This window comes from Sinohyriopsis cumingii, chromosome 11 (genome assembly GCF_028554795.1).
Source record: "Sinohyriopsis cumingii isolate HCF-2022 chromosome 11, ASM2855479v2, whole genome shotgun sequence".
In the NCBI taxonomy this organism is placed as follows: Eukaryota; Metazoa; Mollusca; class Bivalvia; order Unionida; family Unionidae; genus Sinohyriopsis; species Sinohyriopsis cumingii.
In genome coordinates this window covers 17,687,332-17,702,090 of record NC_142971.1, presented here as the reverse complement: position 1 = coordinate 17,702,090, position 14,759 = coordinate 17,687,332, and the positions used below count along the sequence as shown (strand labels likewise).

Sequence of the window (14,759 nt, the reverse complement as noted above, 5' to 3'; positions counted from 1 at the left end):
AGCTTGGAATCTTTGCATTTGCACTCCATACCCTCAATCGCAGAATGCATAGCCAGGTATGAATTCACTCACATGTCGTTTTTGAAATGATGAAGTGGAGTTCACTGACCAATCCACCACGGCCGCATTCCCTGATGGTTATATTGCACCACGATTGACTCAACTAGGATAATTTCCGACGTGTTATTCAGCAAGGAAGTGTAACAGCTTTTGGGCGAAAACGAGAACAATCGTTTCAGAAACTATTCAGTGGCATAATCACAATGGTTTTATATGCACAATGCCAGACTCCAAGAAAGCACAATCGCCGGAAAGTTAAATAATCCACCGAAAGATACTTTCTATCATTGTATGAGAGCTGTACCAGTAAAAAAGAAAAAATGATTAGAATTGCGCTTGTGTGTTGCATCTGTATATGGCCAAACTATTGAGCAATTATTCTTCGCAATGACATTATTAAAAGAAGAATTATGCCAGACCCTGCAACTTACCAATTCGAAACAAAATTGAAGCGAATCAAGCATTTCGGGATGACAACACAAAGAGAAATGCGATACTCGCAAAATACAAGCGATTATTACTGTTGACGTTGGTATTTATGGAATTTAAGCAACTGTAATTATCATAGGTACTCCAGTCGGATATGTTGTCAGTGGTGTATCAATAGTAAAATGGTGAAATAATTTCATTAGCAGTACATCAGCGAATACGTGTTTATTGAGAATTTCTCGCGGCAGCACAAAGGAGGCTCAGAATGATTAATAAAGTATATTCGGTGGCTATCGAAGATTGAATAAATAACATCACAGAGTTCGTGATTGTACTGGAACAATTGGAAAACAACCAAAAACTTCATACCCATATATTGAAAAGAGGCTTTAGCCACACAGAACAGGTACTTGATTTACAGACGTGAAATTCTTCTAAATATTATCCTGTCAGCATGTTTACCAGTGCTGTGCAAATTCGTTTAATTTTATTTCCTCCCATAAAGACAATTGCATTTTTAACAAATTACTAAGAGCTACATAGTTTATGCTGGCAGGATTTTACAAAATCTTTAACGCGAGCGTTAGAATTATTTTTTACTGTCTACATCTTAGGTATACTGTATATATCCGCGTGTGATTTAAGGGCATAAAATGCTTTGACCTATATCAGTAACAACAGTCCATCAGCCCCATAATGATACTAATATACATTAAATTGTTATGTATTTGTCAAATCAAACAGGTTTATCGTTTCCTCTATTTAAATGAATAATAAATAAATGCATTTGTATATGTGGACGTTCTATACTTTCCCTTAGGATTCTCCTCCAAATTAGTGGCACCGAGTATTGAAAAGTTTTCTTTTAAAGCGCACTTTATTTTGGTTCTGAAATGAATAGTTCGTTAGCTGAAATCAGTCTTAAACTGGGAGTGTTGCCTTGTTTTCTAGCATGAAGATGTTTCTTGCGATATAATAGAGTCATAATTTGTTGAACACTGTGCATAAGATTAGCCTTTCTAAAAATATTCATTCACTTACTGTTATTATTTTAACATCATTTATTGCATTTGGGGTATTTTCAGCATTATCTCAGATGAGTCTCCAAACTATTTTGTACAAGCGAAATAATTTGCAAATATACGTTTCAAAAGTGGATCTCCAAATAACATTACAGCAGTCTAACTTTGGGTGTATATTGCTATTGATTTATATTAACCGAAGTGTATTTGATCGATATGCCCTTACTTTGCTTAATAACTACAGACATCAACTGATTTTATAACACATGACTTGAATATGTTCCTTCACTCAGGCAGTCAACACCAATTTTAAAGTTTTATATGATAAAGCAACAATAATATTTATTGTGGAACACAATAGTTATATTTCATCTTTGCAGCATCAACAACATTACAGATAGAAAACCAAATTCTAAAACATCTAATTTATGTTTGCTTTTTTTTATAATCTGAAATATATAATATTTAATAGTACCTTAAACTTCAAAGCCATTGGCGTTAATAATCTCTCAGGAGAGAGACAGAGAGCGAGTGGACAAGAGAGAGAGAGAGAGAGAGAGAGAGAGACAGAGAGCCACAGAGAGACAAAGAGTTAAACAGACAGTGATTCTTTGTGTAAAAGTGTGGTCACAAGTAGCAGTAAGCACTTATTAGTAATACAGTGTTTCAGTGTTACTAAGTATTATGAGGTCTCCAATAGGAAACAACGTTAACAGCTTTCAAAGATCGAAACAATCCATTATTACGCAAACTTATGGATTTTCACCACCGTCCGCAGCAAGAATCAACCGTGCAATAAATTATGACAATTCACAATTGCACTTTGTGCATTTTAGTTGCGAAATCCAGGGTATAAATAGTAGATATGCTCTATGTTTCTTATGGGAAAACATAAATATTCGTATTCTAAGGATTCCAATATCACAACGGCAAGAATTTTGCACACATTATCCAGCAATTATTGCCACTAGATGGTTCAATGAATGCATCATGTTGCTGGCCAAAAGCCGACATCTAAAAAGACATTGAAAACGAAATAAATAGGTAAAAATCAGTTGATTTGATCAGGAACAAAAAATTATAGTTTATATTGTAAAATGTCACCCGATCAAGCAAACATTTAAATAAAAAATTGACGTTAACAAAGGTAAAAATAACAAAGACGATAAAGAAAAAATATTTATATTGAAACTCAGTGATGCGCACTACAAAACTCGTCGAAATGAAACACTGCGTAGCCATATTAGGTCAATGACATTTATCCAACGACTTTCTCTGGTCTGAAAGAAAAAATGAAGTAGGTTTGAATAATTTATAATTCCATTTAATTGTTATAATTGTTATCGTTCGATTATTTATTGAGAAAGGAACATTGCCTATTAACCATATAATAGAAGATGAAGTTATTTAAGAGTTGATGATAATTAAAATCCATGCAATAAAAAATTCCCCGAAATACAGAAGAAATCACTTTGTTGATAAAAAATGCTTATTGTATTATTGAAAAATAATGCTTAAAATAAAAACAATTGAACAACTACGATTTCCGTTGTACATCCGTTAGTTTGAATTATATGTGTGTCCAATAATGACAACGTGCGTAAAGTGATTGTTTTAAATCCAAAATTGTATTGAAGATCGTCATTGGGATTTGACTGCCATATAATGGATCACTAAGCTCTGATCAGAGCCTTCAAGAAGCATATAAAGTTAATGGTGAATACATTATAGCTCTTTGTTTCTGATTATTCTCACTGCTGCGCTGTGGCTTTGGCTTCATCTTGAGTCCTTGCGCTGAGGCTTTCGTAATTTCAAAGATACACATTTCAAACAAAACTTATGATCTGTGCCAGCTATAGCCATAATAATATCGGCAGTGTGAAGATTTTCTATTGCATCTTCTTCCTTGCGCTTCTTCAATTTTGTTCCAGTAGGAACAAAATGCAGTGCAATTATATTTAAAATGTTTTTCTTTTTTTAGCTCAATGTACAATAAAGTCAAACACAAACATGTATAATTTACATGTGGTACGATAACTGTTGGATAACTTCTAGACCAAAAGCATCTTAATATTTACAAATATTTTAGGCCACATCTCCACTAAATAATCTATACGTTATACAGTTTAATTTTCCAATATCCAAAATCACTTCAAAAAGTTAAATGAATTTAAAGTGTAAATATTTGGCAAAGAAATAATGATACTCTCATTATTTCAGTTTGGTAACTCAGTTGAACGCTTCAGTTAGCAAAGATATTGCATACATGTTTACTGAGATGCAAAATTACTACACCGAAAGCAAATATTCTGCATAAAACCAATTATATATGTTAACAACTAACCTTTAAGATTCCATTGTTATGACTGTTTAACAGATACAAAGCACAGTGTAAAATGAACTTTTGGCAAGATAAAATAAACTGGGCTGTATGGATGGCAACAGCTGGCTGTGGAATATCTCATTTAACATATAAAAGTGTACAAGAATTAATAACAACCTTCAAATGCGAAAACCTATGTGGAGCACCTTTACCTGATGAACAAATATTTTAATTCAAATAGCGATATGATAGATCAAATACAGTTTAGCATAACTTCGAATAGCTTTTGAATTCTTCCTAAAAATGAGTGGATATACCTCAAGGGGAAAATAAATGTGTAATTAATAACGTAAAAATCTTATAGGACTATATTGTAGAGAAATTGCATGGTATAAAAGTATAAAGATTGCACAACAAAATGTTGTGTACTAATTATAAAGTATATATGATCATACGTTTGTAGAAGAAACAAAACAGGAGGGACTTACTCCATTCTGCAGGATAACAAGATATTCATAAATGAAGGTAATATAATAATTAAATCAAAACATAAAGTAATATGGCATCTGTTTTTAAGGTGTCAAGTTGAAAAGAACATATATAATCTGTTTCAAATGTTTAAGATTCAAGAAAACGTCATTTAAGGAATTAAATTTAGGAGAAACAGACTATCACAGCACCATTTTAAAAATAGATTTCATATATAAATATTAAACTCTAATATAGTATTTGTTGAAATATTTTATTTGTAGAATCTAGTGATATTGTTGTGATATCGGGTAGCATTGCTGATTATCCAAAACTTGAAAAAGTTCTAAGACAGAATTTAGCTAGGATTGAACATGGATACAGAAATAAAAAGGATGAAGTTGTATAATTCCAGCAGAGATAATAGTCTGAAGTAATTCGTGAAATAATAGACAATGAAATGAAAAAAGAAAATATAAGTGAAAATTTCGTAAATAAGAATGATAGTGTACTTGAAATTGCAAAGAAATAAAAATATCATTAATAATAATAATAATAATAATGGTAATAATAATAATAATAATAATAAATGCATATATATTTGTCTTGAGTTTTTTGCAAGAACTGGTTTAATTTTCTCTCTTTCTTTTAGAAACAAATACATTAGGACTTTCTAATATTTTGGTTCCTCTGTCTACACATCTTATCAAAGCTGCAAGCAAAATGCCAACTAATGCAACAGTAAGAAAACTACATTATCGGCTAATAAAAAGACGCTTTTTAGCTGTATTTAAAACCATCTCATTAAGTTACAATAAGTCCAGTGAAATTATTCATTTGGGTCAGGAGGTACAGAGCAGGGGGAAGGAGTAGAAGCACATGGAACTGATCTAGGATCAGGTTTGCTTGGAGTCATTGTAGTCCTATCGGCAATGATAAGGTGTTTAGTCCATGATCCTTACACAAATCTCAATCAGTTATCCGAACAAATTAAACAAATTACGAAGTTCACACAAGAAAAATGAAATGTTTACAATCCTGTTTATTATCATAGTTTAAAACTAATGTCGTATGTAGAATAATGCTTATAACATGGTAGAAGTATTATGCGAACTCCTATCTTCACTTTACGATTCCTTACCTATTTTTGTATGTATTAAACTATTCGGAATCAAATAGGAACTAATTATGGTTTCTCATTTCTCATAAAATAAATGTCACTTGGTGTTTTATTGATAATAGATAAACATTTCTTAAACCTTCAGATGTGTGTCAACTAAAATAGTTGAAAATAATAAAATATTTGTTTCCTATACTCGGAGTTTGAAAAACGTGTTGCTTTTTGAGTGGCTAAGGTCTGTTTGTATTGAAAACTCAAAAGTTAATGGCTTGTAAATATTTTTTTAAACTTAAGATGGTTGGGGGAATGAAATGGTGTTTGAAAGCAAGATGATGTTTGCGAGTTAACCGACAACTATTCTATTAATTGTACCGGAATTTAAACCTGACAGTGTCATTGACAATGGCTCATGGACGGTAAAGGAACAGACATGAGGAACAGAAATGATGCAAGTTTACATTGTTTATCTGAATTGTAGAAGCCATATTGATTTTGTGTTACATACATCATGACTATCTCGTGTACTGGTTCCTTCTCGCATATATAATGTACAGTACGCGAACATTGTTCGTCGACCCATAATCCGCTGTTGTACATACACACGCAGTTCTCATTCTCATATCCATTGTTTGGATCACCGGGAAGCCAATTAGTGTAAGAATGCGATGAAAGCTTGATATTGCTATTGGCCCAAACAAACTCTCCCTCTATGAGAATGTCTGTCGCACCAATCCATGTCTCACCTAGGTGATAAACAAGAAACAACCAATAGCAAAAGAAAAATTATGTTATATCATGATTTCTAATATCTATCAAAATATTTTTCATGAGGGGCGGAGTTTGCAGAATAATGGTTCAGTTTTGTCACCGATATCTTCCGCAAGGGGGAATAGCTTCCCTGAATTCACTACATCTTTTATTTAGCTTGAGTTCATTATCATAATCCACACATCTCGACATCTCTTATAATACATTTCCCGTAGATAAACAACTTGCTTAACTTAATCAATTTCCAAACAGTTTATTACTCTCGTCGAGAAATGAATATATCAATGGCAACTGGGGATATAGACTGGATCAATTTAACTAAAAGTAAAACATGAATATCGAATGGAGCTTAGAAGACGCGGATCAAAATTGTGATAGATGTTTTCGTTAAAATCGCAGCAATATAGTGAATTATTGACAATTATCTCAGTGTATTCATGCTGTTCTCGGTTGATTCACTGTCTGAGCTGTGAAGCAAACAAAAACAACATGGAAGAAAAGATGCTTAACGAAATAGTTTAGATGACAGTGACAAACCTTGAATATTATGTATTTGCCCTGCAACATCGATATACACATGAGTATATCCAACACTTGCAAAGTTTGAAATAGTTCAATTTGTTTAAGTGGCCTAATGCCAACGGTTATATATATATTCAAAATCATCCACTAATAAAATATAAGTAATCACTCGCACCTGCCCATTATGTGATCTACTGGCCATGGACATGAAATTATGACCACACTTTTATATTGTAATTATTGCTGTTTCGTTAGTTGTACGAGAACACCTGAACATACTTGAAGATTTAATTACTGCCATCTGGTGTAGAATTTAAAGCCATACCGAGTGCACTTGTAAAATCTGAATTAATACATCTTCTTTTGGATACGATGATGTTTCGCAACAACTTTTCCATATCAAAGCAACGAAATCTGTTCGAGTGCAGTCGTACATTTCGGAATAATTTTTGTTATAAAAATTCACTGCATGAAATAAGATTATAAAAAGACTTTTAAAACAGCACTACGGCATAATATACAAAATATAAAGCATAAAATTCCCGAAAACTTAATGGAATTGTAGATCTTGTAAAAGCATAATTTCTCGACTGGTACGTTACTGTGTAACATTTGGGTTTACATAGATAATCGAAGTCAAATTCACAGATTTGAAATGGGTCGATGTCATTCTTGAGTTCTATAAATAGCACACATGAATAAGCTATACATATTCGAACAACTGTGGCTGTTTCCATGGAAACTAATGATTCCATGTAACCATGCGAATAATGAAAACCCACACCCCAGAAGAAGTAATGAAATAGGATTTGTCTGATTAAGGAAGAGAAGGCAGAAAGTTCAACAGATACAGTGGACCTAGACGTTTACAAGCGATGGAAAATTAGTTGAAGTTTGTTAAAGAGCTCCTTATATAGTTTTAACTTCACAGTCTCTATTACTGATGAATCACCAATGTAGTGTTACATACATTAGTGATGGGGAAATGGATATGCATTTGATATAGTGGATAATGCTATCGTTACTGGAAATTAACGTGCGGAGTGAAACCGTACAAATATACGCATCCTTGTGATCTTGAACTAATTGCATGATTGCAGTGTATGCTATCTACATAACTAGAAACAGTTTCTAATGTCATTCATATTACTGATTTCAGAAATGTATGATACTTATACTCCAATTCCGTCGCTTTGTTCTATGTTTCTTTGTTGCGCATTTCATGTACTGCAGATGCAATGAGTAGGGCATCTTGCTTCATGAATATTTTTTGGTTTATATTTCTTATTCATTTTTAAGGTATCACATCACATAAACAATCTTACAAACCATGTATAAGAGAACCATTCAAGCGACCAAATACCGCAGTGACTCTCGTGTATTAGAATCCATAACTCTTGTCCGTAGATACTCATTGTGAACGTATCTTACAATGATAGAAGTTTAGCTGATATGGTGAAGGATTTCTATGTATATATTAACCTTGATCAGATCTATACCTTACCTTTAGTACATCCAGTTTCTGTTTACAAAATACTTAAATTTGTGTTCTTGGCAAGAGGGAAATGATACTTCGTATGAATGTTTGCATGTGAAATAGTGTTGCTGTCCACTATCGTCATACAGATAAAACTTTCACTATATATTGAAGTTATCTTTTGGGCAACTCGATTATCACAAATACCACGAAATGATATACTGAACGTTTCATACAAAACCACAAACTGTAAAACCTTTTTTCTTCAAATTAGGTACTACTATTACTACTACAACAACTACAACTACTAATACTACTACTACTAATACAAATAATAATTATCTACAAGGTGCATAATTTGTTATTTGCAGTTTTTTCTTTTCCCGTTTGTTATTTGTAAGTACCGCACAGCTATTCCTTCTGTAGTCATCACAGTTGAACGGAAAATTTACATCTTATGAAAGATTAGAAGACAATTGAAATATCGTATTAATAAGGTACATTTTGGTATTATGCTTGTTCGTTCCACACAGCATGGTCAATTCTATCCTATATGCAGTCCTAGCTCAGTACAGTTTTAAATCAGCGTCATTAAATGTAGCTAAAGCTACCTAATTTTAAATACTTCGCGTGAAACAAAGTATATACTGTTAGCTACATTTAATGACGCTGACCTGAAAATGACTGTGCTACAGATAGGATAAAATTCTCAGTGCTGTGTGAAATGAACAATATAATAGGAAACACTGCTCCATGCATACAGACTATAGACCTATAAACTTCATAGCCTCCCTACTATCTTAACAACTACGGAAAACTTAGTAACAGCCAGAAAAGGGTTATCTAAAACATGCTTTTTCTCTAATTTTATTAAGCATCTCCATTGTGCCCCGGTTGAATCAAAAAGGTACCTACAATATTTAATGACAAATAATACACTTACCAGCCAGAAGAATCATTTATCCGTCAGCTTATAATTCCATAAGCAAATTTCACTGTAACACTTGCCATATTTCCAGGACAGAAAAATAAATCTTCAAAGAATCCGCGAACTTGAAAGTTTAGCACATGGTTATCCGCTAGAGCCAGTTTTTGGAGGGTCTATTATTATACACAGATGTAATTTTACAATCAATATTTAGGACAACACAAGTATGTCACACACAGTTTCACCTATACCAAAGAAAAGAATAGTTATATACGATAGTTCCCAATGAATAATCTAAAGAAAGATGTTACTCTTCGTTACAGCTTGTACCAAGTGTAACTAGAGTAGAGCTGAGTAGCCAATATCGTTTTATTATTTACAATATACCTTTTCAAAATTGGAACTGATGAAAAAAAAACAGTTTCTTGTAATAAATATTAATTATTTATTGTCAATTTCATATAACATCCATATATTAAATGTGATAATACGTCATTATTATGTGACGTTTTATGTTTTTATTTTTCTTTGCTCACGCGTATAAACTATGTACTTCGGACGCAACGGTCACACCACAGCCCTCATTAACATATTTATATTAATACGCCGCATGTAAACATTGAACGTGAACACTAGTGAAGAATTCTTTTTACTTTAAAGGAAAATATTGGGTGAGAAAAATAATCTACGTTGAGGTTTCGACCGAGACAAGGAAACCTCAGTCGCGGGTTTATATTATATGTCTCTCCACTCGGGCAAGCCTCGTAGGGAGACAAATAATATAAACCCTTGACTGAGATTTCCTTGTCTCGGCCCAAACCCCAACATAGATTCTATATGTCTGTCTGTCTGTCCCTCCATTAGTAATGCAATGTATCTTCTATATCATTAAAGACACAGACTTAATACTCTGGGATATGATTTGGGGTAGACATTAGAAATACATAGTTATTTTACAATTTTAATTATGACGTTTGGGATGGGGTTCATTCCTATGGTTAGTTATTTGGAATTTTTAAAAAACAAATTAAGATTTAAAATCTTATAGATAGAGATCTGAATGTTGTTTTGTGCCATCTTCAAGGCTATAACACATGCATTGGACATTTGGGTTACACTCTCTGATCTAGCCCCAGGGATGATCCATGTGGGTAAGCTACTCATCGGGTACTACAGGAAAATTGTTGAGAGTGGCTAGAGCGACCGCCTCGAATGCGGCAGGTCGCGGGTTTGAACTCGGGATGAATCATTCCTAAGACTTATAAAAATGGTAATAACAGCTGCCTCGCTAGGCGCTCAGCATTAATGTATCGGTGTTCGGACTGGTCTGCTTGGTGTCAGGATAAAGTGACTGGGTGGGAAATTATGATACATGATGCCCCAGTGTTAGACATCACCATATACTTCCACACTGCAGACATCTAGAGATATGACTGAACAATTATTAAAACTACGTTAAAAATCCAAATCACACACACACACACACACACAATAGCCATATATAAATTTGAAGGACACAAGAAGGAACAATACATACTGGTATATCTAATGTAAAAAATGGGTCAAATTGCACAATTTGGTTATGTGAAGGTAAAGCTATAATTAATAAATAGGCCAATGAAACGGCCAACTGAGGAAACTTAAAAACAATAGAATATATAAAAATGTTCCACAGGACCCTTTCATTTAGTAAGCAATTGACGTTTGACAGTATTCAATAATTAATATGACACATAAACTGTTTTCAACCGCTACAAGGAAACATGTATAACTTTGTTGATTTCATAATAGGTAAATGTTTTTACTCTAATATGGAATCAGTTTAAAATACATTCCCAAAGTAGAAAGAATTAGTTCTAAAAAAATGCAAAACATCTCGAATTCTCAAGTGAAGATGAGAAACATTTAAAGTCTGTAAATACACCACACAGTCTGTGAGAACGCTTAAATGCAAAGTTCGCGATCATGACCACTTGACCGGATTGCACAGAAATCTTCTTATAACGACTATGATTGTAGTTTCAGATGTCAAAAACACATGCGACTAATAATTAATGTGGCAGGCATTTGCTTATTAAGACGCTTGTAAAACTTATCAAGCTGAAGTGGTAAAAGTATGGGGTAATGGCGATATATATATCCCCATTTGAATACAGTGTAAGCGCTGGAAAACATAATGAAACATCTACATCATCGAAAGAAACGATTAATCCAAGTTTGATTATTCAAACATATTGACTGACGATTACCATAATATACTATAAAATGTACAAATATAGTTTTAAATCATGTGACATTTCTATAAATAGATGAATAGACCCTGCTTGCTATTTACGAGCACTAGAACTAGCTCTTGATACGGATTTAAAGATGTCTGGTGTTTAGTTAGAACGTGCGACAGGTTATGATACATTTGCTCACAATCGACAGCAGAATTGGAGGTGGAATTATTATGGTTGTTGTTGTTGTTGTTGTGGGGTTTAACGCCATTTTTCAGCACACGATAGGCTATTCATGGTGGCCAGCATTAATCGTGGAGGAAAAACCCGGGAAAACCCGGGGAAGAACCACCTACCCACAAGAAACTACTGGCAAGCTTCGTCACAAATCCACATTGGCCGAATCCTAGACTCGAACCCACGCAGACAGAGGTGAGATGGCAGTGATCCGTAACGGAGAGCACTTTAGACCACTCGGAGACTCAGGGCCCCGAATTATTATTGTACAAGACGTATGCACGCAAAAGCAAATAAATATCATATTGTGAAATTGAGGATAACGTACTAATCGCAGAGCGCAACGAAGCTGATCTCGATGATAATAAAGAAAAATCTCATATTATGTAACCTTGGATCAATGACTTACATTCCTGGACTATGGGCCAATACATGCCCGTAGCAAGGAATTCAGACGGGCAAAAGATATTCTGCTCGAAATACCTGACGTTGTTGCGCAAGGTTATACTTGACGTGCATCTGTTAGGGAAGATGGCAATAGTGATACATGTTGCCTTTGTGAGCTACGCTTGGATAGTCTACTACATCTGAACGAAAATATCAAAGACCACCCATTTGCACCTGAAAAACCTGTACCAGATAAAAAGGGACTTATCTCCTTGCAAAAGAAGTTGAGAGATGATTACAAGAGAAGAAAGCTAACTGTACGCAAACTATTGTGAACATTGGAAACATATATTATTGACGACGATACCTTGGTGCTAGTTAGTCTGAAAATATGATAAATCACATAAATCAAGTAGAACTATCGTGATTTGTATTATAATTAGGTCCGTGGATGATGGATGAATTTCACAGGAATAACATTAGGAACAAATACAGTTGATATAATAATACCATTAACAACCTATACTGATTCATTATATAACTAATTGGGGCATAATACATTTACATCGACGCGAAGAATGAAACATGTTCAGTGATGATGGTGAATATCCCAAGGACATAGTCTCAGTGATCCTTAAAGCTAAACAAAATCTTCTTGTTCTATTCAAGATCGAACAACACGGTACACCGGTAAGAAAAAGAGATTTATATACTAACGGCAAAACTTTATTCATTAAAGATAAAAATAAGTTTACAACGACATAAAAAATCCGTGACAAGCAAATTAAATATTCGAAAAATACCGAAACAGTCTTCTCTAATGTAAAGAAATTTATCAAGAGCTCAAATTCACTCATGTCGCATAATCTCAAGATGCATAGCATCAGAATGAATGGAGTAACACAGACTTCTTATACACGATTGGTGCACAACGTGTATACGGTATTTTATAGACATGTGAGCATATCGAAGGTAATGTGCATATATAGAATACCTTCTACAGACGGAAATTGTGTCCGGTACAAACACCATGTAATAAAAATGCAAACCAGTTCTCATTGAAAGTTTATTCCTCTTTTCTTCTCTTTTTTAAAACCTAGCAATATCTCTCTGCAGATCTCCAGTGACACGATCACTTTCAGTGATAGTATTTTGAATTGATATTTTTGTACTTGCTTTAAAAGCCGACCAGACAACGAGAATTGTCTCTAAAATCTATTACAGAGTTGCAATTTTGCACTATCACCGACATTTCAAAATGTCTACCACTAAAAGCTAGTTTCGTTATGTTTGTTGATTTCTCTCTTAGGCTATGAATGTTACCAGTCATCGTAAACAAAATATTTGTACCTTAGTAGTTATCAACCAGTAACTATTTAACAAATGTTTCTTCTACATCTATTACCTCATCATATCTGAATAACCACTTTGGTAGTATAAAAGTGGGGCTTTCGCCTTTTTTTATTACCCTTTCGGCCCACTTACACATGTCCTCGTCTCCACTCCCATGATACAGTTATCCACCACCTTTAATTGTGTCCGCAGCCTATACGAGTTAAAATGGAAACCATTTTGAGGTGTTACGACGTATGAGACCCAGTGATTGTGACGACCTGTTGATGAATCCATATTGATGTTGCCAGTTTCACGTGTGCGTGGCACTATTGACGCAAGCCTATCTATCATAAAATCACCAGGAAAATGTTTAATTCATTTTGCCATAGCGAGTAAATCACGACTGGTTATTTTACGCGTCATCTAATGCGACCGGGTATCAAAGACTTTTGTCTGAGGGTAATCGAAGGCCTCTTCTTTTTGTGTGCGTCCATTGACTTCTTCTTTCAAAGACATTCACGATGCAGTTTCGACAGCCCCATATATGGCAGCTTTTGCAACTGCTGGAGACGCTGCTGATAACAATGCCGCAATCGCTGTAAGAAGTTTGAAATATTCCACCGGTCTTTTCCATTTGTGTCAAATCTGACTTGGATAATTCTAACGTCACTGAGGTGTGCTTAGCGTGAGCGAACTGTGTTTGGGTTAACCACACAGTCAGATTTTTAGGTACTTTTGATGGAGAAAGGTTAATTGTGACCTCAAAATTGTTTTTATTTTTGCTTTGACTTGGACCTCTGACTTTGATAATTCTAACGTCACTGAGGTGTGCTTAACATGAGTGAGCTATGTGGGTTAACCACGCGGACAGATGTGAAGGTAATTTTGCTGGAGAAAGGTTCATTGTGACCCAAAATTATTTTTATTTTGCAAGTTAATTTTCGTGTTTGGATATTATTATTCAGACAAGTAACTAATTTAAGTATGAATTTTCCACATGTGTCACCCATCACTCTCATTCGACCACAAGCACACTCCAACATCAGTGTCTTGTCAGATAGTATCACAGTACAGAGTCGATAGTAGCCACCAGCGTTACCTACAAGTACATGAAAACGCATATCGACAAGGCCTACCCGAACAACACTAGGTGTGACAGTGAAATGTAATCATCTGGATATAGTGCCTTGAAGTCGTGTTGTGAAATCTGCAAACCAGCGTCAACGTTTTGATACCGGTCCTATTATGACCACAGATTAAAATATGCACGTACAATATGGCTGGTTGTAAAGTGAAGATGAATTTCTTCAGAAGGTTTTGATAGCAGTTTAATTGCAGCGAAACCCCAGTCACCTCTTTGCCGTCAACTATTATTATGCTATGAGTTTGGACATTGTCTACGTTTGCAAGTTGAAATGCCACATAAACATGTTTTGGTGCAAGAAAACCGTTTTAAGTAAGTAC

General features: G+C 34.3%; 1 protein-coding gene across 1 annotated transcript in view; it reads right to left on the bottom strand.

The window, feature by feature from the left end:
• Nucleotides 1-2,702: 2,702 nt before the first annotated feature.
• The window catches only part of LOC149787682 (low affinity immunoglobulin epsilon Fc receptor-like), a 35,739-nt gene continuing 23,682 nt past the window's right edge, over nt 2,703-14,759 (bottom strand). Inside the window, exons 4-5 of the mRNA XM_089975631.1 lie at nt 5,928-6,165; nt 2,703-2,791 (exon numbers count right to left, since the gene is read on the bottom strand). Coding sequence (XP_089831757.1) covers nt 2,770-2,791; nt 5,928-6,165 — 260 coding nt within the window. The 3' untranslated portion in view covers nt 2,703-2,769. The remainder of the gene's footprint in view (nt 2,792-5,927; nt 6,166-14,759) is intronic.